This window comes from Anser cygnoides, chromosome 30, assembly GCF_040182565.1.
Source record: "Anser cygnoides isolate HZ-2024a breed goose chromosome 30, Taihu_goose_T2T_genome, whole genome shotgun sequence".
In the NCBI taxonomy this organism is placed as follows: Eukaryota; Metazoa; Chordata; class Aves; order Anseriformes; family Anatidae; genus Anser; species Anser cygnoides.
In genome coordinates this window covers 930,547-957,021 of record NC_089902.1, presented here as the reverse complement: position 1 = coordinate 957,021, position 26,475 = coordinate 930,547, and the positions used below count along the sequence as shown (strand labels likewise).

Sequence of the window (26,475 nt, the reverse complement as noted above, 5' to 3'; positions counted from 1 at the left end):
CTGTGGTGCTAGCAGGGAGGCCAGCTGTGACCCAGGGCTGCACAGTGCCTGCTGCTGCCTGCAGCCACAGGGATGTCACTGCAGAGACAACAGGACTGTCACCAAGGTACATGAGACCTCAGGACTAACACAGATACAAGAGCACAAGAAAACAATGAGGAACCAAAAAGAGAGCAGCAGTGGAAAGGCCACGTCCTGCTGCTGGCCATGGCCATGGCTCCAGGGAAGCAGCAGCCCCGACCCGAAGGCAGCAGAGAGGCAGAGCCCAGCGGGCAGTGAGGGGCAGCCGCGAGGGCCAGCGGGGCTGCTCCTCCCTGTGGCAGCTGGGCTCTGGGCCCTGAGCCCCTCGGGCGTGATGGGGCTGCTCCCCCACCTGCACAGGAGATGGGAAGAGACGGCAGCTGATAACAATGAATTTCTCCTGGCTTCTTTACTGTATTTATCTACACGTGAAGCCCAGTTTTACATGAGACTATTGGGTCAAAGTAAGTTAGAAAAAATAACAGGCAGAATGTCAAGAATAACTTTATTTAAATGAAAACCACAACTTGGAGAAAATATTCATAAAGACAAATAATAAAAAATATTTTCCAGTTTCTGAAATAAACCTGGAACTCAAGTGAACATTAATGGTTCAAAAAAAGCATGTATCCAAAGAGTTTCTTCATGGCCTCCTTGAGGTCCTGGTTCCTCATGCTGTAGATGAGGGGGTTCAGTGCTGGAGGCACCACCGAGTACAGAACTGCCACCACCAAGTCCGGGGTTGGGGAAGAGATGGAGGGGGGCTTTAGGTAGGCAAACATGGCAGTGCTGACAAAGAGGGAGACCACGGCCAGGTGAGGGAGGCACGTGGAAAAGGCTTTGTGCCGACTATGCATATTAATAATAATAATAATAGTAATAAAAATAATGTGTACAAACAAGTGATGCACAATGCAATTGCTCACCACCCGCTGACCGATGCCCAGCCTATCCCCAAGCAGCCGGCCACCCTATCGTGGCCAGTACCCCCATATAAATTGTTCAGCATGACGTCAGATGGTATGGAATACCCCTTTGGCCAGTTGGGGTCAGCTGTCCTGGGTCTGTCCCCTCCCAGCTCCTGCTGCACCCCGAGCCTGCCTGCTGGCAGGACAGAGCGAAAAGCTGAAAAGTCCTTGGCCTGGTGTAAGCACTGCTCTGCAACAATTAAAACATCAGCATGTTATCAGCGCTCTTCTAATCCTAATCCAAAACAGAGCACCCTACCAGATACTAGGAGGAAAATTAACTCTGTCCTAACTGAAACCAGGACAAATGCTACACCTAAGGGTCACAACTTGCCTGAGATTAACTAGAGTTAAACTAGAAAGGAGAGATAGACAGTTCCTTACTAAGTAAATAATACAACTAGAATCAGTTTCTTCAGTGTGGCTTTCAGCTCCTGGTTCCTCATGCTGTAGATGAGGGGGTTCACTGCTGGAGGTACTACCACATATAAAACTGCCACCAGCAGGTCCAAGGATGGGGAGGAGATGGAGGGGGGCTTCAGGTAGGCAAACAGGGCAGTGCTGAGAAAGAGGGAGACCACAGCCAGGTGAGGGAGGCACGTGGAAAAGGCTTTGTGCAGGCCCTGCTCAGAGGGCATCCTCAGCACGGCTCTGAGGATCTGCACGTAGGACACCACAATGAAAACAAAACAGCCGAATGCTAAACATGCACTAACAACCAGAAGTACAACTTCCTTTAGGTAGTCTGAACCTGAGCAGGAGAGCTTGAGGATCTGGGGGACTTCACAGAAGAACTGGTCCACAGCATTGCCTTGGCAGAGGGGCAGGGAAAATGTAGTGGCCGTGTGCAGGACAGCATTGAGAAAGCCACTGCCCCAGGCAGCTGCTGCCATCTGGGCACAAGCTCTGCTGCCCACGAGGCTCCCGTAGTGCAGGGGCTTGCAGATGGCAACGTAGCGGTCGTAGGACATGACTGTGAGAACATAAAATTCTGCTCCAATCAAAAAGGCAAAGAAAAAGACCTGTGCAGCACACCCTTGATAGGAGATGGCCCTGGTGTCCCAGAGGGCATTGGCCATGGCTTTGGGCAGAGTGGTGGAGATGCAGCCCAGGTCGAGGAGGGCGAGGTTGAGGAGGAAGAAGTCCATGGGGGTGTGGAGGCGGTGGTCGCAGGCTACGGCGGTGAGGATGAGGCCGTTGCCCAGGAGGGCAGCCAGGTAGATGGCCAGGAAGAGCCCAAAGTTCAGGAGCTGCAGTTCCCGTGTGTCTGCGAATGCCAGCAGGAGGAACTCGCTCACACAGCTGATGTTGGGCATTTGCTAACATTAAACACAGCTGTCTGTTGAAGAGGATAAGGCAGAAAAAAGTTAAAACAGACTTCTCTGAGGAAAACCTACTGCAAGCCTTAGAGCACCCCCAGCCCAAGCCTCTCTCTGTGCAGAAGAACCTTTTTGCAGCTCTCCTGCTTCAGTTGCAGCTGGTGCTGGCTGAGAGTGGCACTGGGAGCAGGGGCTGCTTTGGGCTCCAGAGGAGTCCTTCCTGCTGTGCAGCAGGAGGGAAGCAGGAACATGGGGGAAACTCAAGTTCAGTCCACTGGTCAGACCAGAAGATTTGCAGTGTTGCTTCAAGGAAAGTACCCAACGATTGTGTAGAAGAAGGGACATTTATTTGCTTCATTTTCTGGTAGCTACGCCTGTAATGTTTAGGAAGAACCATCTATTCGGTGTTCCCAGGAGAAGAAACTACTGAAAGCTGAGAGCAGAGAAGCCCCAGACCAAGTGCAGCTGGACAGGATCCTCACCTGGTCTTGCATGAGCAGGATCTCAGCTTTTCCCTCTTTGCCAGGGCTGCAGAGGCCTCACTCCAGCTGCCCACAGGCAGCCATCCAGCAGCTCGGACATGGCCTTAGCACGGAGGTGTCTTCTCCTTGGGGCACCTGGATAACACAAGGATGCCACGAGAGAGCTGCATCCTGCTGGAGAGCAGCCTCCAGCCCAGAAGAACACCCCACAGACAGACATGAATATCTGCAGGCCAGCCTGTTCCACTATCCCATCTGCATCCCCTGCAGTGTCTGGAGGAGGATTGGACACTCCAATCTTGGCTGACCAGGGGCAGCTGGGTTATGACACCCCAAGGGGCTTCTGCCAGACTTCCTCACCTCGCAGTGCCATCCAGCAGGACCCCCAAAGCCTACTGCATTGCCCACTGCCCTCCCAGCAACAAGACCCAGCAGGAGACCCTTCCAGGACGTGCAGCTGCATGGCCCTGCAGCCAGAGACGTACCTTGTCAAGGGCTGTGCAGATTTCTCCTGCAGGCAGCTCCCAGCATCCTCCCAGTGACAACTGCCTCCAAGCCCTCTCTCCTTCTCTCCTCTCCCCGTGCCAGCTGCGGTCAGAGCCCCCAGCCCTGCTGCGCTGTGCACAGGAGCTGCTCCTGGGCACAGCTGTCTCTCTGCACCACGGCCCTCTTGCCACGAGCTCTCTCTGTCCCACGAGCCCGGCCCAGCTCCGCACCAGACGCCCAGCCCAAGGCATTGGAATCCCCCCTCGGGGGGCTCTGCTCAGGAGCCCACGAACCTCAGGCACTGAGAGACAATTGAAGACATCTCTCAACAAGTCCAAGTCAGAGGCAAGTTTCCTGCAGTGTCCCCCTGAGGGCCAGCCCTGACACAGCCTCCCTTGGAGCTCGTTAGAGCAGAGCATTGGAGGCAGGGAGGACAAGGAGACAAAGGCAGTGTGAAGGTGACCCTGATGTCACTTTTGCAAGCTGGATGAATTTCATCAAGCACAAGGGTCAGGCCTTGACCCCTGGAACCCTGGAAGAGAGACCTGTTCCTGTCACACCTTGCTCAGGGCTCTTCGTGGGGCAGGAGGAGATGGGGATGTGCATGGCCAAGTGCAGGAGAATGGTACGAGCCCTGCCTGGTTCATGGGTGGGGGCGAGGAGGCAATGAGGCCCTGGTGCTTTACCGATAAGCTGTCTCCTCCTAGGCCTCAGTGGCAGAGACAACAGCCAGAGCCATGGACACAAAGCCCTGGGTCCTGTTGGGACTCTCAGCCTTGTCACAGCCCTTGCTCCTCTCCACACCAGACTGTGCTAGGGACTCCCAGACCTGTACCCCTTTTCTGCTGGCTCTCAACCCTTGTCCGTGTGATGTCACACCTGATCTGAGCTGAGTCTGGTAACTCAGATCTTCTTGGTGGCCATGCTCCTCATAAGGCAGCTCTGTAGGAAGCTGGCCTGGTTCCTGGGGAGCAGCACCACTGCTCGTATGGCATCCCTCGTGGTGCCCAGGCCCTCCTCCTCCTGGGCACTGCTCACTCGGCAGGGTCCCAATCTGCCCTGATGTGTGGGGTTCCTCTTCCTCCTGTGCGGGACTGGGCTCTTCTCCTTGTAAATATCAAGGGGTTCCTGTAGGCAAAACCCTGAAATTTCTCTAGGTTCCCCTGGACTGATGCTCTTTTCTGTCAGCTGTTAACATCTGCAGGCAAAGAGTTCAACCTTCGTGTGATTGTGCTATCTCTGACAAGCAGCATCAGGAGCTGCAGGGATGTTTAGATAATACAGGAGGAACCAGCTGAATGGAATTGCAGTGCAGAGTCACAGAAGGGCAGGGGATGGAAGGCTGCCAGGTTCCACCTCTTCTGTGCTTCCTTCTCATGCTTGCTGTCACATTGTCTGGTGGTGTGCCCTGAACGTTATGGGGCTGTGCAGGTCAAAATCAGAAGGGCCAAAGCCCTGCTGGAGCTCAATCCATCTATTACCGTCAAAGACAATAAAAATTGTTAATATAAACACTTTAATAAAGGAGGATTAAGAAGACTCATCATCCTTTAATGGATGTGGGAGGAAACCTGGTGACAAGAGAGGAGGTAAAGGCTGAGACACTTAATGCCTTCTTTGCCCTAGTCTGTAGCAGCAAGGCCAGTTGATCCCCTCGACTTTTCTTCTTCCTCATGGCCAGTGCCAACCTTCCACGGTACACTTTGTGGCAGTTTTTCCTCTCCTGCTCTTTCCTACTACCAAAGAAAGCTCCACCAGGGTGGAAACCACTCCTGAAGCAGGCATCCCAACCCATCAGGCTCCTTGCGGCCTGTCAGCCAAGCAGACAGAAGTCACCTCAGCAGCATCTCCCAAGGCCTGGGCCTGCTGCTGGCCTTGCAGCTTCTTGGCTAGACACAGCCAAGCCTTGTGCCTCCTGCTGTCCAGTCCTGGACTCAAGCAGAAGGGACAGGACAACCCCTCTGCGGGCCTTCTTTCTGTCTGGGTCCTCCTGGGGATGGAGGCAGAGGGGATCCCACAGGCAGCATGCCAAGCAGGGGCCTTCTGCTGGCCTAACAGGGCCACTGGCAGATGCCAGCCCCAAAGTGCCGATCCCAGGGAGAAGCCAAGGCTGACCTGCCACCTCCAGACACAAGGGACCTCACAGTCCCTTTGCGTGACACGTTCCTGCTGCTGCCCTATCAGCTGCAGAGACAGAAGTGACCTCCCAGTCACTGCCCCAGTCCCATTCCTCCTGCTGGGGCAGGAGATCCTGAGGCAGAGCTGACCTAGGGGAGACGCAGCTGCCCTCGAGAACCCCCCCTCGGTACCTGTTTTTCACTTTCTCGTTTAGAGATTAAGCAAAGTTTTAGTGGGTGTTTTTGGATTTCTGCTTGTGGAGTCAGGTCTCTGGTTAGGGTATGGGCATGCACTATGGTTAAGGGTTTTGCTTAGGTTTCTCAAAAAGTCTGGGTTTAAATAGAGCGTTTCAATGTTAGTGTTAAGAGCAGTGATTAGGGTGAGCAAGAAATTAAAGGTAAGGGAAAGGGGCTATGGGCTGAGTTTTCCTAGAAGTGATACTTTGACTTCTGCATTAGAGTAGTGGATTCCTGTCAGGGTGGTGGACTAATGTTTATGTTGAGGGATTTTTGTTACTGTTGAAAATAGTGTAAGGGACACAGAAGACTGTTTGAAGTCAGTGTTACAGCATCAACATTACATGAACCCTCTAACCTCTAGAAAGGAAGCTTCCAAGCTCCTCTTCCCTTCCTCTTCCCACCCCCAAATCTCACATATCTCCTGGCCAGGCTACTCCTGACCTCCCCATATCAGTCATCTAACTGGGATCAGCTTTCTGATGCCTTTCATGATCTCAGAGTACCTGTCTCACCTCTGTTGGTTACTCTATCCTGTAGTATTAGAGTACACTATACACTCTGTTGGCTATTCTAGTCTGTTACTAACAAAGCCTCCCCAGGGACTTGTTAGGGCAGCTAACTGGAGGCCGTGATTACAGACAGGCAAAGCGCTGTGCTGAGAAAAGTCTTGGTTGGTTTTGGTGAAGCAGAAGGGCAAAGGCCTGACCCCAGCCACTGGGAGGGGAGATCCTGCACCCCCACGTCTGGCTCAGGGCTCTTCTTGGGGTCTGTATGATGTGGTGGGCAGTGTGATGCCACGAGAAGAACTTCATTAGGACACCTCCCCACCCCTGCACAGGGTATCAAGGAAGCAAAGAGGCTCCATTGCAATGACTCTATCTCGTCTCCTCAGAAGCTCTAGCCAAGGGGACAAAAAAGTCAGGGCTGTTGGGGCCTTCCCTTCTTGCCAGCACCCTCTGCCTTCTCCTCTGCAGGCTTTCCTATGCTGTCCCACACTTTGCCCTATTTCCTTGAAGTCTGCAGACACCCATCTCTCTCCACCACCTTGCTCTCATCCCGGCATTTCCATCATCTCACCCATGTCTCATCAACCCTCATCAGCTGTTCCTTGAAACACAAAGCCTGGCTGTGATCATAGACTTTCATTTCTTTCATTAACCTCTGTCACCACGGCAAGACCCTTTGAGGGACATCTCTTACTCCTTATAGCGAGAGCCACCCTTCCAAGGTACACTTTGTGGCAGTTTTTCCTCTCCTGCTCTTTCCTACTACCAAAGAAAGCTCCATCAGGGTGGAAACCACTCCTGAAGGAGGCATCCCAACCCATCAGGCTCCTTGCGGCCTGTCAGCCAAGCAGACAGAAGTCACCTCAGCAGCATCTGCCAAGGCCTGGGCCTGCTGCTGGCCTTGCAGCTTCTTGGCTAGACACAGCCAAGCCTTGTGCCTCCTGCTGTCCAGTCCTGGCCTCAAGCAGAAGGGACAGGACAAGCCCTGTGCGGGCCTTCTTTGTGTCTGGGTCCTCCTGGGGATGGAGGCAGAGGGGATCCCACAGGCAGCATGCCAAGCAGGGGCCTTCTGCTGGCCTAGCAGGGCCACTGGCAGGTGTCAGCCCCAAAGTGCAGATCCCAGGGAGAAGCCAAGGGTGACCTGCCACCTCCAGACACAAGGGACCTCACAGTCCCTTTGTGTGACATGTCCCTGCTGCTGCCTTATCAGCTGCAGAGACAGAAGTGACCTCCCAGTCACTGCCCCAGTCCCATTCCTCCTGCTGGGGCAGGAGATCCTGAGGCAGAGCTGACCTCTCTCTAGTCCCCTAGGGACTTGGTTTTCAATTTCTGTGTTAGAGTTTAAACAAAGTTAGAGAGGCAGGGTGCCCAAGCAAGCAGGTTTCTCGTTTCTGGTTTAGAGAGTGAACAAAACTTTACTGGGGAGCTTTGGTGTTCTTCTGTGGGTATCAGGTCTGTGGTTAGGTAAGCTCGTTTTGTTTTTGTGAAGCAGAAGGGCCAAGACCTGACCCTAGCCACTGGAGGACAGATCCTTCACCCCCATGTCTCACTCAGGGCTCTTCCTGGGGTCTGTGGGGTAGGGGGACGATGCCCCCATAATATCATGTGAAGGACAATGGTATGACACCTCCCAGTGTTTGCACATGGTTGAAAGGAAAATACATGGTCCCAGTGCCATGAGTATAACACGTCTCCTCATAAGCCATGGCTGCGGAGACAAAGATGTCAGTGCTGCTGCGGCTTTCCATTCTTGTCAGAGCCCTCTGCCTTCTCCTCTGCAGGCTTTCCTGTGCTGTCCCACACCTCTCTGAAGGCTGCAGACAGCCACTTCTCTTCCCCACCTGGCTCTCACTCTGGTATTGCCAGGATTTCACTGATGCCTCTCCACTCTCGCCAGCTGTTCCTTCAAACACAAGGGCATGGGCTGATCCAAAGTCCCTCTGGGTGACCTCTGGACCCACAGCACCAGTGCCAGTGCCTCACCTCCAAGTCAAGAATTTCATCTGACTATCTACTCTAAATCTACCCTCTTCAAGTTTAAAACCATTCCCCTCGTCCTATCATAGAATCATAGAAATCATAGAAACACAAAGTTGGAAAGGATCATTTAGTCCAACCATCCTATCACTACTACTACCCACTAAGCTACTAAATCAGATACCGTAGCACCTTGTCCTGGTGCTTCTTGAACACTGCGAGGGGCGGTGACTCCACCACCTCCCTGGGCAGACCATTCCAGTGCCTGACTACTCTTTGAAAGAAAAAGTCTTTCGTGACAGCTAATCTAAATCTCCCCATGCGCAACCTGTGGCCATTTCCATGAGTCCTATCGTTAGTTATCTGAGAGACGAGGCTGACCCCCGCCTCACCACAACATCTCTTCAGGAAGTTGTAGAGTGCAATAAAGTCTCCCCTGAGCCTCTTCTCCACACTAAACAATCCCAGCCACTCTTCATAAGACTTGTGCTCCAGACCCCTCACCAGTTTGGTTGCCCTTCTCTGGACACACTCCAGGGCCTCGATGTCCTTCTTGTAGTGAGGGGCCCAAAACCGAACACGGTACTCGAGGTGCGGCCTCACCAGAGCAGAGTACAGGGGGACGATCACTTCCCTGCTCCTGCTGGCCGCGCTGTTTCTTATACAAGCCAGGTTGCCGTTGGCCTTCTTGGCCACCTGGGCACACGGCTGGCTCATGTTCAGCCGAGCATCAATCAACATTCCCAGGTCCCTTTCCTTTTCACAGTCTTCTAGCCACTCTGCCCCAAGCCTATAGCATTGCATGGAGTTATTGTGGCCAAATTGCAGGACCCTGCACTTGGCCCTGTTGAACTTCATCCCATTCACCTCAGCCCAGCAATCCAGCCTATCCAGATCCCTCTGAAGAATTCTAAAGAATTCCTTCCATATATCTCATTTAAACCTACCCTCTTTTAGTTTAAGGTCATTACTCCTTGTCCTATCACTACACTCACTGACAAAGACTGTCTCCCCAGCTTTCCTGCAGGTCTTCTTTAAGTACTGCAAGGTTGTTCTAAGGTTTCTCCAGTGCTTTGTCTTCTCCAGGATGAGCAGTACCAGCTTGCTCAGCATGCCTTCATAGCAGACGTGCTCCAGCCTCTTGACCATCTCTGTGGCCCTCCTCTGGACCTGTTCAAATAATTCCATGTACTCGAACTGCCGCGTTAAACCACAGCAGTCTTTTTGGCACGCAGAGTGGGGCACGAAGGGTTGATATAATGACAGATCTTACCAGAGAGTGCTAAAATTAAATTGTTATAAGCACTAGACCAGTTTAGTAGTTGCTGATCACAATGTCGACGTTTTGGATCTCAGGTCTGTTGTGCTTGCTTTCAGAAATGTGTTGTATAGCACATTACTTACTGCATGTGTTCCCGTTGTGCTGTTCATCATTTCTGGGGCTGGTTTAAAGTTATTTTGCTATGTTGTGTAACACTGGCTTATGATTCTATAAAATATCTGGTCATGTGATAAATGTGTTATTTGTACTGAGCATTGCCATCACCTCCGTACCTCAGGAACCATCGCTCAGAAACTTAAGAATTACACTCTTGACCTTTTTGCTTTAGGGAGCCAATCTAGGGGGAGAAAACGGAGGGACACTTATTCAATCCCCCTTTCCCCTTCACCTTCCCCTTCTCCTCCAGGCTAATTACACTAGCTCTACAAAGCTTTGAATATCCTTGGGATGCTCCTATTGTGATGTCTCCTGAATGCGTTTCAACTTCTGTTTAAGGATAAACAACTATTTAAGAATGCCCTCCAGAGACCTGCCCCAAGGCAGGAGAGTTAGGAGAGGCAGGGAGAGGATCTGGGCAAGCACCTAGAGCAGTGGGCACCTCCAGGGCTTTAGAGCTTCCCCCCGAGCACATGCAGAATCCTTAAAAACTGTAGAAGTGCTTGAAAAGGAGGTGTTATCACCTTGGCAATTCCAAAGGGACACAAATCACTGGAATGTGCTGGGACTTGGTCTGTGCTTACTGAGCCTCAGTCAGTGCCACTGCAACCCCTGTGACAGGCCCTGCAGCTACTCCAACACCTCTGACATGTCCTGCAGCCACTCCAGCCCCTGGGACAGGCCCCAGGTCTAGTCTGGGGACTAGACCAGACCCCCCAGGTCTGGTCTTGCTAGGCCACAGCACCAACCTGTGCCAGTATCCGTTGCTTCTATATGCAGGAGAAAACAATGGGTGTGAAAATCAGGCTCCTTAGAATGGAAAAGAACTACTACCCAGAAAAGAAAGGAGGAAGAAGAATGTTGATCTATGAAACCTTGACATAGACTTCCCCACGAGGGGGTACTTCAAAGATCCAAAAGGGTACAGGTAGGGTTTTGGGACAGCTGCCTTGGAGACAGAGGATATTAAAGAGTTGTCTACCTTGCCCAGTCTCTGGGAGGAGCCTTCTGTTTGTGGAGTCGTTGAAGGTCAAAGAAGAGCAGGTGCAGGTGGTTACCACAATGTTCTACCAGTTGGGGACAGGCTGGACATCAGTAAGTAATGAGCAATTGCACTGTGCACAGCTTGCTTTGTACATAACAATAATAAAAATAATAAATATCATCATCATCATCATCATCATCATCATAAAAGCTACTATTATTATTATTTCTCTTCCCTTTCGGTCCATTAAACTGCCCTTATCTCAACACATAAGCATTTGGGGGGTTGGTGTGAGCTAACTGCTGTGTGGTGCTGAGCTACTTGCCAGGTTAAAGGACAACATGTTTGACAACCACACTCTAATAGCACAAATCGCACTTGTAAAATTCATCTCTCCTGTGTTCAGGGAAGGGCAGTCGGTGATGACTTCAGTCTGCTTCAAGCACCACACCCCCTGAGATGGGCCTAAATTTAAACCAACCCCTGTGACAGGCCCTAGAGACACTCCAAAAACTGCGATATGCACTGCAGCCACTCCAACTCCTCTGAAAGGACCTGCAGCCAGGACAACTCCTGTGATGGGCCCTGCAGCCACTCCAGCCCCTGAAATGGGCCCCATGGCTGGGCCAGAGAACCAGCCTGTGCCACTATTGGTTGCCTCTTTATGAAAGAGAAAACAATGGGTGCGGAAGTCAGTTTTTCTTTAGAAAGTGAAGAAACTCCTACCCAGACAAGAAAGGAGGAAGAAGAAGATAAGGCAGGTTTCACCAAAGAAGGGCCACCATGGAAGCAGGAGGACAAAGAAGAAGAAATCACCTAAACATAAGAAACCACGTGATCCCTTTCCCAGGGTAAGCTATGAGATAAGGGAAAAGATTTCAGCCATCATCTTGGTGAGCACATTGTCACCTGGCTGCCCCAGTGCTGGGAGAACAGGGCCAATAGCCTGGAATTAGAGGGCAGGGAAGCCAAGCAGCTGGGATCCCCCTCTAGAGAAGGAGTGATTGACAAAGCCATTGGAAAAGGGCACAAGGAATTTAATCCTGTCAGGCGTCAAGGAAAATTCTCCCTTCAAGAAAGATCTTGTATGTCAACCAGGAAAGTGGACCAACATGCAGAGGGGTATCCGGTACCTGAGGGAATTAGCCATGCTGAAGGTGATTGATAGTGACCTAGACAACAAACAGCTGTCCAAAGTTCCAGATGAAGTCGAGTGCCCATGACCCATGTGGCAGAAGTTTGTACAGAGCGCACCATCACCATATGCCAGCTCATTGGCAGTTATGACCTGGAAAGACCAAGAGGAACCCACATGGATGAATCGGATGTAGTTGGATGTAGCCAACTACAGCATTACAATGAAAGTCTCTCTTCTTCCCTATGGGCCTGCATCTCGTGTTGAGAGAAATTTTCTTATGAGATGCTAGAACTACAAGAGGATACATCTTCCTCCCCACCTGCACGAACCAATAGCTCGGCTATCAGGTGTAAGCATCCCTTTGCTCAAGAAAGTTGATATAGTGCGTGCATACTATGTGCCACCCTGTGGTTTTAACTGTGTGACCACGGAAAGGCCATGAGAAAACAGGATGCAAAAATCTACCCTACCTCCACCCTAGAGGCAGGGATACATGAAGTGCAAGGAAAAGCATTTGCAAAAAAGTGGTTCTTCTGAGAAAATTACTGCTCCAGTTTCTAGCAGACAGTCCTCCAAATAGAGTAATGAATACTATGAGCAGGACTAGAGGGGCCCAGCCTCCATCCAGGGGGAGGAAGGGGACAATCGGGTGTATTGGACTCTGAGGAGTATTGGCCTGGCACATCAAACCCAAGAGTTAACTGTACTGGTGGCTGAAGTGAGCCTAACTGGGAAGGAGTGGCAAAAGCAACCCATTGGGACTGGCCTGGAGGCTCTGTGCAACCTTGGCACTGACTAAATCAAGAGAGTGTACTTCAAAGATCCAAACGTTTACTGGATGGACTTTGGGCATGACTCCCCTGGAGACGGAGGACATCAAACAGTTGTCTACCTTGCCCACTCTCTCACAGGACCCTTCTGCTGTGCAGGTGCTGATGGCCAACGGGCAGCAGGTGCCAATCGCTACCACAACAGCGCACCTGAGGCAGTATTGCACTCACAGAGACTCCCTGATTCCCATGCATGAGCTGGTTCATTGACTGCAGAGCCAAGGGGTGATCAGCAACACTTGCTCACCCTTTAGTAGTCCCATACGGACACTGCAAAATTCTAATGGTGAGTGGAAGAGAACGGTGGACTTCTGTGCCTGAATGAAGTCACACCACTGCTGAGTGCTGCTGTGCTGGGCATGCTAGAACTTCATTCAATACGAACTGGAGTCAAAGGCAGCCAAGCGCTCTGCCACAATTAATACTGCTAATGCATTTTTCTCCATCCCTTTGGCAGCAGTGTGAAGGCCGCACTTTGCTTGCACTTGGAGGGGCATCCTGTCCACCTGGAATGGACTGCGCCGGGGTAGAAACACAGCCCTACCATTTGCCATGGGCTGATCCAGACTGCCCTGGAAGAGGGGGAAGCTCCTGAACACCTCCAGTACATTGATGTCGTCATCACATGGGGCAACCCAGCTCAAGAATATTTGAGAAAGGGAAGAAAATAGTCCTAATCCTTCTGAAAGCTTGTATTGCCCTAAAACAAAGTAAGGTCAAGGGACCTGCACAGGAGATCCAAATGCAGGATGGCCAGGTTCAATGGGACTGTTGGTCCATGGTTGATGAGCAATTGCATTTTGCATCACATGCTTTACACACAATAAAAATAAAATTTATTATTATTTATTATTGTTGTTACTGTTATTCTTATGTCTTCATTTCCTGTCCCTTTAAACTGTCTATATTTCAAAAAATAAGATTTTGAGTGGTGGGAGTGAGCCAACAGCTCTGTGGTGCTTCAGCGCCTGACAGGTTAAAAGCTCAAGATGTTTGACAACCAAACTTTAATAGCACAAATCACACTTCGAAAACCAATCTCTCCCACATTCAGCAAGGAGCAGTCAGTGATGCCTTCAGTCTGCTTCAGACACCACAGCCCAGCAGAGACCCTGCTGCCTTCGGGAGACGTCAGCCCTGAGGCCTTGGGGACACCTCGACAGAGCCCAATGGCACAGAGCAAGCGATGCCATGGTCGGGTGCTGTGCTGCTGAGCTGGGCCGGGCTCCTGGGACAGAGAGAGCTCGTGGCAAGAGGGCCCTGGTGCAGAGAGACAGCTGTGCCCAGGAGCAGCTCCTGTGCACAGCGCAGCAGGGCTGGGGGCTCTGACCGCAGCTAGCACGGGGAGAGGAGAGAAGGAGAGAGGGCTTGGAGGCAGTTGGCAGTGGGAGGATGCTGAGAGCTGCCTGCAGGAGAAATCTGCACAGCCCTTGACAAGGGTAGTCTCTGGCTGCAGGGCCATGCGGCTGCAGTTTCCAGAGGGGTCATCTACAGCTGGCAAATCTGATGCCTGACAGCATATCTCTGGATAGTTGTCTCTCTCTTTCTCCAGCAAAGTGTAGAAGATGCTGTAGAGAATGGCATTTATGGTTGGATGTTTCAAGAGAAAGACCAAGGCAGGGGCTACCTGAAATGCAAGCAGTTTTCTGTAAGTTTTGCTTTAAGAATCCTGCAGTGGAGGGGAGGCAGGTTTCATGGTAATGGATTGTCAGGATTGTACAGGAGACTGAGACTCCTGGAGCATTGCAGTGAGGGACCAATATTTCATCAACGAACTTCATAAAGTCCCTTCCCACCCCTCAGCCCACAGACTGCACCAATATCATCATTGTGGTCCTCTCAGGCTTTATCCTAGCTGATCTTTAGGAGCTACAAAAGCCGTGATACCCCTTGGCTTTGGAAGGTGTCTGCAGGCTTGAGGGGAGCACAGATCGTTTAAAATGAGCAGGAGCTGCCTCCTCTGCAGGCAGAGCTACAGGACAGGAGTGTGTGCTGAGTGTCCGTCTGTCCCTCCCTGGCCTTGCCTCCCCTGGCAGCAGCACGCTGCCATTCCTCCTGGCTTCTCCACCTGGCCGTGCTGCTGCTGCTCTTGTTCCCAGGCTGCCTGGGGATGGGGGTTTCACCTGCCCATGGAGTGAGCCCTCGGGGTGCTTGTGGGAAGGGGAGTACGGGGACAGGGTGAGGGGTCTGGAGATGGGCACTTGGAGCCTGGATTCCTCTGCTCTCAGAAGTGGCCTTGTTCTTTTCAGTCAAAGATGTGAGTAGAATTTTCCTGCAGTTCTCACAGGACACCTGGGACCAGACCTGATGGACAGACTGGCTGTCCTCCTTGAGGACAACCTGCACTAAAGTGATGATGATCCTGATTTCTCTGATGATGATCCACAAGGATTCACTTCTTCAGTTCCAGCAGAAATACTAGGATTTTTGGCTTAGAATATGTTCTGAGGAGTGGTGGGGCAGCTAGAACATATATTTATATGTTCATATTTGTATTTATATTTTATATTTATATTTATATTTTTTATGTTCGTATTAATAAATAAATAAATAAACAAATTAATTAATAAGCCACCAGAGCTCTGCTCTACAGTTTGGTGAACTAGGAGCAAAACTGGGGAAAAACTCGTTTGATATCAGGAGGGAAGTGAATCTGACATTCTCCAATGTTCCTCTTCACCTCTTGCTGTAGGAGAGGACTGACTCCTGCATTACCCTAAGCAGAGCCCCCTGTTCTGACACACACCCCCAGGCAGAATGAATCAGGATGCATGAAAGGAATCTGCCAAATGTCTGCCAGCAAGTGGACAATTTATTTGGTGATTTTAAAGGAGAAATGGAACTAGTTTTCCTCTGATGAATTTCTTGTACTTTATTCCTCTCATCCTCTTTTTTGTTCAGGACCACCTCCCAAAAAAGCAGATGTCCAACAGAAGCTCCATCACTGAGTTCCTCCTGCTGGCATTCGCAGACACGCGGGAGCTGCAGCTCCTGCACTTCGGGCTCTTCCTGGGCATCTACCTGGCTGCCCTCCTGGGCAACGGCCTCATCCTCACCGCGGTAGCCTGCGACCACCGACTCCACACCCCCATGGACTTCTTCCTCCTCAACCTCGCCCTCCTCGACCTGGGCTGCATCTCCACCACTCTCCCCAAAGCCATGGCCAATGCCCTCTGGGACACCAGGGCCATATCCTATCAAGGGTGTGCTGCACAGGTCTTTCTATTTGTCTTCTTGATTACAGCAGAATTTTATGTTCTCACCATCATGGCCTACGACCGCTACGCTGCCATCTGTAAGCCCCTGCACTACGGGATCCTCGTAGGCAGCAGAGCTTGTGCCCAGATGGCAGCAGCTGCCTGGGGCAGTGGCTTTCTGCACGCTGTGCTGCACACTGCCAATGTATTTTCACAACCTCTGTGCCATGGTAATGCATTGGACCAGTTCTTCTGTGAAATCCCCCAGATCCTCAAGCTCTCCTGCTCAGATGCCTACCTCAGGGAGGTTGGGTTTATTGCATTTAGCTTTTGTTTAGGTGCTGGCTGCTTTGTTTTCATTGTGCTGTCCTATGTGCAGATCTTCAGGGCAGTGCTGAGGATGCCCTCTGAGCAGGGCCTGCACAAAGCCTTTTCCACGTGCCTCCCTCACCTGGCCGTGGTCTCCCTGTTTGTCAGCACTATCGTGTTTGCCTGCCTGAAGCCCTCCTCCAACTCCTCCCTATACCTGGACTTTGTCGTGGCAGTTCTGTACTCAGTGGTACCTCCAGCAGTGAACCCGCTCATCTACAGCATGAGGAACCAGGAGCTCAAGCATGCACTGAAGAAGCTGTTTCAGTTGTCTTCCAGAAGCAATTAGCTGCTGCTCTGCTGCTGCAATGGGAAAAACTCACGAAAAAAACATGGTGTGAGACACAGCCTTGCAGTGCCAGGTACCAGGTCCACCAATGCTGGCCCCAAACTGTGAGAAAAAAAGTAAAAACGTTACGTACAGAAGGAGAGAAGATGGATCCTGAGGATACAGGACTGCAGGCACCTGTGGGCAGTACAGACACTGACCTGCGGTCTCAAGGCTCCCTGGGTGGGGAATAGGAGAAAGAGGCCAGTGCCTGTCCTGTGCCACCTCCCCGCCAGCCGTGCCCTCCCACAGGTGGAGTATTTCTCCCTTACTCGCGCACCAGCAGCGCTTTGCCTCCTCCTCCTCCACAGGGAGATGAGCCACAGGCCTGGCTGTGTGTGAGGGAGCAGCAGACTTGAGCAGAAAAAAAGCCAGTTTCATGGCACTGGGGCACCTGAAGGGTCCAGCCCCTGTGGCTGAGTATGTTCTCTGCAGCAAAGGGCTGTCACCAAGCCCCAGGTCTGTGGTTGCTCCTGCAGCTCTGAGGACCACTCCAAGGGCATCACAGTAACGATGCTCAGGACCTAGGAGGGTCAGCCCGCCCATGGATCGCAGCAGGAGGTTGGTAGGATTCCATAGTACACAAGGACACGGACACCTCGTTGCTCTGTCTTCATGAACGTCTTTATTACAAATTGCTACAAATCCCTACCTGTAAAGCAACTACATGTTGCAAGAAACTTCTACGTTACCACTAGGAAAGCAAATATGGGCTTGTGATGCTTTCCCTAAATCTGCACCAATAAATACTATTTGAGGCGCTACTGGTACGACACTCATGAATCCACTTGGTGGAGGGCACAAGGCAGGGCACCTTCCCCTTCTTTCTTTGGGGCCAGTTATGATAGCTCGTGAGTAACGTGAACGTCATTGGGTAACCCTAAGGACATGCCTCCAGGCTGTGTTTCTGGCTTGTTCCAAGGGTAAACAACTAAGCAAAAGGGCACCAGAGGGCTGTTGGCATAACTGCCTTGAATAGAGAGAACGTCAAATAGTTGTCTACCTTGCCTGGTCTCGCACAAGACCCTGCTGTTGTGGGGTTGCTGAGAGCCGAAGCAGAGCAGGTGCCGATGGCTGCCACAACGGTGCACCGGCAGCAATAGCGCGCTGACCTCCAAGTCCTCCAAGCTCAAGAGCTGTGTATTCCTGTGAGCAAAAAGTCAGGCAAAGGGGGCAGGAGACCTGCTTGGATAATCAAGGAGATCCTGGAGTGACTGAAATGGAAGAAGGAAGCATATATAATGTGGAAAAGGGGACAAGCCACTCGGGAAGAATATAGAGACCTTGTCCGAGGATGCAGGGAAGCGACAGGGAAGTCCAAGGCCCATTTGGTGTTAAATCTTGCAAGGGGTGTCAAGGACAACAAAAAGGGCTGTTTCAAACACATCAGTCGCAGAAGGAAGACAAAGGAAAATGTGGGCCCACTGCTTAATGAGGTGGGTGCCCTGGTGACAAAGAACAAAGGGAAGGCAGAATTACTGAATGCCTTCTTTGCTTCACTCTTCACTGCTAAGACCAGCCCTCTGGAATCTCTGACCTTAGGGACAAGGGAGGAACTCTGGAGAAATGAGGACTTTCCCTTGGTTGAAGAGGATCAGCTCAGAGATCTCTTAGGCAAACTTGACACCCACAAGTCCTTGTACCCCGATGGGATACATCCATGAGTGCTGAGGGAGCTGGCGGATGTTACTGCTGGCCCACTCTCCATCACCTTTGAAAGGTCATGGAGAACAGGAGAGGTGCCTGAAGACTGGAAGAAAGCTCATGTCATGCTGGTCTTAAAAAAGGGCAAGAAGGAGGCCCCAGGCAACCACAGGCTGGTCTGCCTCACCTCCATCCCTGGAAAGGCGATGGAACAGCTCATCCTGGAGGTCTTCTCCAGCATGTGGAGGAGAGGAAGGTGATCAGGAGCAGTCAGCATGGGTTCACCAAGGGAAACCGTGCTTCACCAACTTGATAGCCTTCTATGATGGAGTGACTAGCTGAGTGGGTGAGGGAGAGCAGTGGATGTTGTGTACCATGACTTCAGCGAGGCTTTCAGCACTGTCTCCCATAACATCCTCACAGACCAGGTCAGGAAGTGTGGGATGGATGAGCGGTCAGTGAGGTGGATTGTGAGCTGGCTGGATGGCAGAGTTCAGAGGGTTGTGCTTAGTGGAGCAGAGTCTAGTTGGAGGCCTGTAGCCAGCAGTGCCCCCCGGGGATCTACACTGAGTCCAGTCCTGGTCAACTTATTTGTCAATGACCTGGATGATGGAATAGAGTGAGTGCACCCTCAGCAGGTGTAAAGATGTGCTGTGTTTTGGGTCAAAGTGGTCTCCCTGCGTAGCATCACTGCCATGGCTGCCTGCCTGAAGCCTCCCTCCATCACCTCCCCATCCCTGGACCTGGTGGTTTCAGTTCTGTACTCGGTGTTGCCTCCAGCAGTGAAACCCTCATCTACAGCACGAGGAACAAGGAGCTAAAGGAGGCACTGAGGATGTTATTCTAATATACAGCATTTCCCCATCAATGAGGTACCTGCACATCTTCCTCACATATACCCGGGCAAGGCAGAAACACCTTCGTTCATGTATTTCAAAATTGCCTTTCAATCTTTGCAATATAATTCCAATTAAAGTATTTTTTCTTCATCTCACTTCTATCTCACTTCTTCTACCTTTTATTTATTTATTTAGTTAGTTAGTTAGTTTAACCCAGAGACCTCATGTACAGGTGCTGATATGCTCTTGGTAATTAACGAAATAAAGGAACCAGCAGGTAGTCATTTTCTGTGATTCTTGTTTCTCATGATTTCTCTTCAGGAACAGCAGAGGTTCTGGGATTGAAAAGCCCAGCTGCAATGTGGAAGAAAAGCAGAGATGTGGCTGAGGGACTCAAAGTATTTTCTGCGGTAGTCTGTACCAAAAAGTTCTCCTAAGCCTCTGAATTCAGTAAAAGAGATCAAGCATGAGAAGAGCATGTATTGAGAGGAAGGCCATGAAAAGCCACCAGGACAAGGGCCAGTTTCTGCCCCTGCAGGGGACTGAGCCTGGGCAAGGCCCAGCTTGGGAAGCAGCCCTGTCGGACGTTCTTGGTGGGCAGTGAGCTGGGCAGGAGGCAGCCGTGTGCCCTGGCAGCACAGGGGGGAAGGCTGAGGGGCACCTCACCGCAGCCTGCCAGGAGCTGTAGGGACGTCAGGAAGAGCCCAGGGCCAGGCTCTGCCCCGTGGTGCACAGGGAGCCCTCCTCCTGCCACGCCGCGTGCGGTGGCTGCAGCAGAGGGGACCCCCAGCCAGCCCCTGCATGGGGCTCTGCCACCCGCTTCACCCCGGCCCTCTGCAGCGCCCTCCTCGCTGTTCTCTGATGCACGCCAGCACCTCCCCGTGCGTGCTGGCCAGCACATCTGCTGAGGGCCAGTGCGGCTGCTGCAGGGGCAGGGAGCTCAGCATGGCCCTTGCAGCCCCCTGCCCTGGGCCTGCCTCTGTCCTTGCCCTCGGCCCCGGCCTTGTCTCTGCTGGCAGGAGCGCTCTTGGCATGCGCTTCCTGGCCTCCCCTCGCCTGTGCACAGCTGCTGCCCACTCAGGCTGCTGGCACAAACGTGTCCTCACAAGCAGCACCACTCCTTGGGCTGCTTCTCTTGGCCTCCCCCAGCTACTGCCTTGGATTTTTGTCTCTGCTGGGCCCCAGCTTCCACACCCAAATGTGTCCCTTGTCTGTCAGCTCCCTCTCTCCTGCCCCGTGGGGTGACAGGGCCAGGGTGGGACGTTACCCTTATTTGATATAGTTTTGTGTAATTCTCATTGGTGATGCCACAAAAAGACATTTATTCCAACAGTGATTTACACCCAACTTCATATTAGGCCACAACTCTTCGTTCTTCGCTCTGCTTCAACTCCTGGATGAACTGGAATAGGTCTCCTTGTTTACTCTGAGGCACAGTGCAGTGCTTTTTGCCTTCTGTCCCTACAGCACAATATGTGTGACTTTCCCTTACTCTGCGCATTGACCTGACGGGTCATTTCACATTTTTCTCTTTCAAAACCTCAGGTGGACGGGGACCATTTCCAAAGCGGGGCAAGCTGATGGGTTCTGCCTCAGCCATTTGAAGCGTGCTATACTTGAGTTTTTCAGCCTCAGTTTGCTAAAGATGACCCAGGAAGCTAAACGGATGTTCACCTGTCTAGTAGGAATAAAGGACAGTATCATGGGTTCCCAATGGCCATTTTAAATCTAGGACAAACCCAGGAACACACTGAACTAGGGTGTTGTCTTTGAAGGGGTTTCCTGTGCTGGGCTGGGCTGTAGTTACAGGAACAAAGACCACTGCTGGCAGTGGAGGTGCCCTGGGAACTCCACCTGGCTCCACCTGATTTTCCCAAGGGGCTCCGGTCTCCTGCAGGTCTTTTCTGACATCTGCTGGTTTAGGGAAGTGCCTCAAACACAACGGGGCATCAGGAGGTTTTCCCTGGTTATGCTTATGGTCAGACAGCAAAGCTCTGCCTCAATACCCTGTAATTATTTGTATTTAAAAATAAAGTCAGTACTCATCAGCCCAAATGATTCAATCACTTCTGTTAAATGTCTCACATGAAGTGCAATTCCTATCATGAAGAAATGTGAATTTCCATTATCTATATTCATTGCAGGAGAAGAAATACTGGTGTTCACCTGTACCTACTTTGTCATCGCTTTGTCTATCATGGTGTGCTCCCTCATCTTCCAAGAACAAAACCCGTCTTCATTACACAGAACATGCTGAATGTCCCCTTTCCAGCTGCTTGTCTGGACCTATGCACTTCCCATGGTTCTCCTGCTTTGCCCTCCCCTTACTCTTTGATCATTCAGACTGCTCTCACCAACCCAGTTGCTCCTTTGAGTTTCAGTGAGTTCTGCTCGCCCATCTCTCAGCGGTTTAATGGTTTCCTAGGCCAGAAACTCATCGTTTCTCATTGAATTAGTATGATATGGATTAATATTAACACTACTATTTAAAATTTCCTATTAATCAGTGTAAAAAAGATCATGTACCGTCATCCTTTTTGGAAGGTAAATATCACTGGACGCAAAAAAATTAGCAACTTGAACTTTTTGTTTTTTTTTTGTTTTGAAAATTGCAGCATGATTTCCTGTTGTTTGTTTTTAAACAGGAAAAATCCTGCTCTTCCTACCTAAGCAGGGCTCCAAAGGAGTAACCCTAGACGAATATCTATAGGAAAATGATGCTCCAAGCTGAAATGCAACAAAATTCAGCCTTTAAAATGAGGAAAGATATCTATTAGATGCTCTTTGAAATCCTCCTCCGTAACTACACCATGAAAGCTCTGCAATTAGCTGCAAAAGTCTTGAAGACTTGAAGAAAACTGTGGGAGAGATATGGCTGCTTAGGACTTTCTCTCTTTTAATAAGTTCCATGGTGTATTTTAGTGCTGAGTCAATGAAACTTGGGTACTGAGAGGAGAATGATGCAACTGCTTGAGAAGGTAAAGTCAGAAGGAAAAGTTGAAGTGACTTGGAGTATTAATGGGCCCCACTGAGGGCTGTTCCTAACAAAGCCTCCCCAGGGACTTGTTAGGGCACATAATTGGAGGCCATGATTCCAGAGAGGCAAAGCGCTGTGCTGAGAAAAGTCTTGGTTGGTTTTGGTGAAGCAGAAGGGCCAAGGCCTGACCCCAGCCCCTGGGAGGGGAGATCCTGCACCCCCACGTCTGGCTCAGGGCTCTTCTTGGGGTCTGTCTGATGTGGTGGGCAGTGTGATGCCACGAGAAGAATTTCATTATGATAACTCCTTACCCCTGCACAGCGTATCAAGGAAGCAGCGAGGCCCCATTGCAATGACTATATCTCGTCTCCTCAGAAGCTCTAGCCAAGGGGACAAAAAGGTCAGGGCTGTTGGGGCCTTCCCTTCTTGCCAGCACCCTCTGCCTTCTCCTCTGCAGGCTTTCCTATGCTGTCCCACACTTTGCCCTATTTCCTTGAAGTCTGCAGACACCCATCTCTCTCCACCACCTTGCTCTCATCCAGGACTTTCCATCATCTCACCCATGTCTCGTCAACCCTCATCAGCTGTTCCTTGAAACACAAAGCCTGGCTGTGATCATAGACTTTCATTTCTTTCATTAACCTCTGTCACCACGGCAAGACCCTTTGAGGGACATCTCTTACTCCTTATAGCGAGAGCCACCCTTCCAAGGTACACTTTGTGGCAGTTTTTCCTCTCCTGCTCTTTCCTACTACCAAAGAAAGCTCCATCAGGGTGGAAACCACTCCTGAAGGAGGCATCCCAACCCATCAGGCTCCTTGCGGCCTGTCAGCCAAGCAGACAGAAGTCACCTCAGCAGCATCTGCCAAGGCCTGGGCCTGCTGCTGGCCTTGCAGCTTCTTGGCTAGACACAGCCAAGCCTTGTGCCTCCTGCTGTCCAGTCCTGGACTCAAGCAGAAGGGACAGGACAAGCCCTGTGCGGGCCTTCTTTGTGTCTGGGTCCTCCTGGGGATGGAGGCAGAGGGGATCCCACAGGCAGCATGCCAAGCAGGGGCCTTCTGCTGGCCTAGCAGGGCCACTGGCAGATGTCACCCCAAAGTGCACATCCCAGGGAGAAGCCAAGGCTGACCTGCCACCTGCAGACACAAGGCACCTCACAGTCCCTTTGCGTGACACGTTCCTGCTGCTGCCCTATCAGCTGCAGAGACAGAAGTGACCTCCCAGTCACTGCCCCAGTCACATTCCTCCTGCTGGGGCAGGAGATCCTGAGGCAGAGCTGACCACTTTCTCGTCCCCACGGGAATAGGACTCACCTTTGAGTGTCACAGAGTAAACAAAGGTTTCATGGGAAGGTTTGGTCTTCTTCTTTGCTTAGGGTATGGGAAAGCTCTTCAGTTTAGGGTCTTTTTAGGTCTTCCAAGGACTTGTCTAGGCCTTAATATAGCATTTTAATGGTAGTGTTAAGGGCAGTGAATACCGTTAGCAAGGGAGTAACGGGAAGGGAAAGGGGCTATGGGTGAGTTTTGCTTCAAGGGATACTTTGAGTTCAAGCATTAGAGTAGGGCATTCCTGTCAGAGTGTTGGAGTAGCATTTAGTTTTAGGGATTAAAACTACTGGTTAAAATAAGGCAAGGGCCATACATGACTGTTTTAAGTCAGTGTTACCACAGCTTCGACATTTCATGAACCCTCTTATTTCAGCTGGCCATGCTCCTCTTCCCACCCCAAAATCTCGCATCCCTCGTGTCCAGGCTGCTCCTGACCTCCCCATATCTTATTGGGATCAGTTTTCTGATGACATTCATGATCGCAGATATCTGTCTCACCTCTGTAGGCTACTCTATTCCTGAGAAGGAAGTGGTGCTGTTGCCAGGAGAGAAAAGGACACAAAGGTCTTTAGGAGCATCGGGCAAAACGTGCCCATCAGCTCTTTACCTCTAGAAAACTGTGTTTCACACTTAAAAGTCTTGTTTCCAGAATGGCTTCTATGGCCCCGGGTTCCTTTTCCCAGGCCCTCATGCATGCTTCAGTTTTGGATGTGTAGAGATGGAATAAGGAAAGCCAAGGCACAGATGGAACTGTGCTTGTGAAGGGATGCAAAGAATAACAGGAAGGGATTCTGTAGATGCTTTGCTCAGAAAAGAAAGGCCAAGGAGAGTGTACCCCCTCTGATGGATAAGAAGGGTGAACTGGTAATGACAGACATGGAGAAGGCTGAGGAACCCAACAACGTCTTCTCCTCAGTCTTCCCTGCCAGTCAGGCTTCCCAAGTCTTTCATTTCCCTGAACCAAGAGATGGAGGCTGGGGGTCAAAGTCCCACCTGCTGTAAGTGAAGAGCAGGTTTGAGACCACCTGATGAAACTAAACACGTACAAGTCTATGGGGCCTGATGACTTGCGCCCCAGGTCCTGAGGGAACTGGCTGATGTAGTTGCCAAGCCTCTCTCCATCATATTTGAAGAGTCCTGGCAGTCGGGTGAAGTCCCTGGTGACTGGAAAAAGGGAAACATCACTCCCATTTCTAAAAAGGGTAGAAGGGAGGACCCAAGGAACTCCAGAACAGTGAGCCTCGCCTCACTGGATTATTTCTAATATTACATTTTGATAATAAGTGTAATGACAAAAATGGTATGATAATAATCACAATAATGAAGTCATTCTTGATGATGAAGAATCATGTATAGAAATATTTTCCTCACTGTATCTTTGAGATCCTGGTTCCTCATGCTGTAGATGAGGGCGTTCACTGCTGGAGGCACCACTGAGTACAGAAATGACAGCACCAGGTGCAGGGATGGGGAAGAGATGGAGGGAGGCTTCAGGTAGGCAAACAAGCCAGTGCTAACAGTCATAGAGACCACAGCCAAGTGAGGGAGGCACGTGGAAAAGGCTTTGTGCCGGCCCTGCTCAGAGGGCATCCTCAGCACCGCCCTGAAAATGTGCACATAGGACACCACTATGAAGACAAAACAACCACATCCTAAAGAAACACTAAACACGAGTGCCCCAAATTCCCTGAGGTAAGCATCTGAGCAGGAGAGCTTGAGGATCTGGGGCACTTCACAGAAGAACTGGTCCACAGCATTGCCTTGGCAGAGGGGCAGGGAAAATGTAGTGGCCGTGTGCAGGACAGCATTGAGAAAGCCACTGCCCCAGGCAGCTGCTGCCATCTGGGCACAAGCTCTGCTGCCCACGACACTCCCGTAGTGCAGGGGCTTGCAGATGGCAACATAGCGGTCGTAGGACATGACACTAAGAGTATAATATTCTGCTGATATGAAGAAGAGAAAGAAAAAGACCTGTGCGCCACACACTTGATAGGAGGTGGTCCTGTTGTCCCAGAGGGCATTGGCCATGGCTTTGGGCAAAGTGGTGGAGATGCAGCCCAGGTCGAGGAGGGCGAGGTTGAGGAAGAAGAAGTACATGGGGGTGTGGAGGAGGTGGTCGCAGGCTGCGGCGGTGAGGATGAGGCCGTTGCCCAGGAGGGCAGCCAGGTAGATGCCCAGGAAGAGCCCAAAGTGCAGGAGCTGCAGCTCCCGTGTGTCTGCGAATGCCAGCAGGAGGAACTCACTGATGGAGCTGCTGTTGGACATCTCCTAATTCTGGTCATGAGGTCCTGTACAAGGAGGAGAAAGGCAGTGAGAATGTACCACAGGCATATCAGAGGAAAACTCTTTCCATTTTCTCACTTAAAATCACCAAAAATTGCCCATTTCCAGGGAGATATTTTGAAGGTCTCTTTCATTGATTCTGCCTGAGAGTGTCTCTGGGAGCAGGGGACTCATCTGTGGGCAATGCAAGAATCAGTCCTGCACTACAGCCAGAGGTAGTAGCATGGTAGTAACATGGTAGTAACATGGTAGGAACATGGGGTAGTCTCAGATTCACTTTACTACTGATATCAAAGAGATTTCCCCAGTTTTGCTCCTAATTCACCCAACTGCAGAGCAGAGGTGTGGAGATTTAGTTATTTAACTATTTGTTTTGTATTTTTGGTTCTAGCTGCCCCACCACACCTGAGGAGTGATTCTAAGGCATAAGTCCTGGGCGTTGTCTTGCACTCCAAGTAAAACCTTGTGGATCCTCAGAGGCAAAGAGACTGTCCCTTTAGTGCAGAGTGTCCCACACAGATAACACCCAGTCTGTACATCAGGGCTGGTGTCAGCTGTGCTGGCATCTCTTTGAGCTGCAGGACAATATTCTTCAGAGGTTGTCCTGACAAGAACCTGGAAACTGTTGAATTCAGAAGAAGCCATGCTCAAAGCGCCCATATCCAGACCCCTCACCTTGACCCCATACTCCCCTTCCCCCAAGCACCCCGAGGGCTCACTCCATGGGCATGTGAAACCCCCATCCCCAGGCAGCCTGGTAAAAAGAGCAGCAGCAACACAGCCAGGTGGAGAAGCCAGGAGGAATGGCAGCGTCCACTTCATATTGGAGAAAAAGAGAGATCTATCCTGTCAGATGCTATCCACCATGAGATGTGTTGGCTTCAGAAAAACTCTTTGGAAATCCCATTTACATGTTCCTGCTGCCAGCGACTCACGGTGCCAAGAGCCTGCAGATCTGTCCTGCCACACGTTGTTGCTCTGCAACAAGCTCTGTTGCTGCGCT

At 51.0% G+C, this 26,475-nt stretch overlaps 2 protein-coding genes across 2 annotated transcripts; both read right to left on the bottom strand.

The window, feature by feature from the left end:
• Positions 1-626: 626 nt before the first annotated feature.
• Positions 627-2,305, bottom strand: LOC136787545 (olfactory receptor 14J1-like). The gene is made up of 2 exons (XM_066984855.1): positions 1,374-2,305; positions 627-810 (listed from the first exon to the last, which is right to left on the bottom strand). The coding sequence occupies exons 1-2, from the start codon at positions 2,303-2,305 to the stop codon at positions 627-629; spliced, it is 1,116 nt and encodes a 371-aa protein (XP_066840956.1).
• A 22,210-nt stretch (positions 2,306-24,515) lies between these two features.
• On the bottom strand, positions 24,516-25,454 carry LOC136787584 (olfactory receptor 14C36-like). The gene is made up of 2 exons (XM_066984896.1): positions 25,040-25,454; positions 24,516-24,949 (listed from the first exon to the last, which is right to left on the bottom strand). The coding sequence occupies exons 1-2, from the start codon at positions 25,452-25,454 to the stop codon at positions 24,516-24,518; spliced, it is 849 nt and encodes a 282-aa protein (XP_066840997.1).
• Between the last annotated feature and the right edge of the window lie 1,021 nt (positions 25,455-26,475).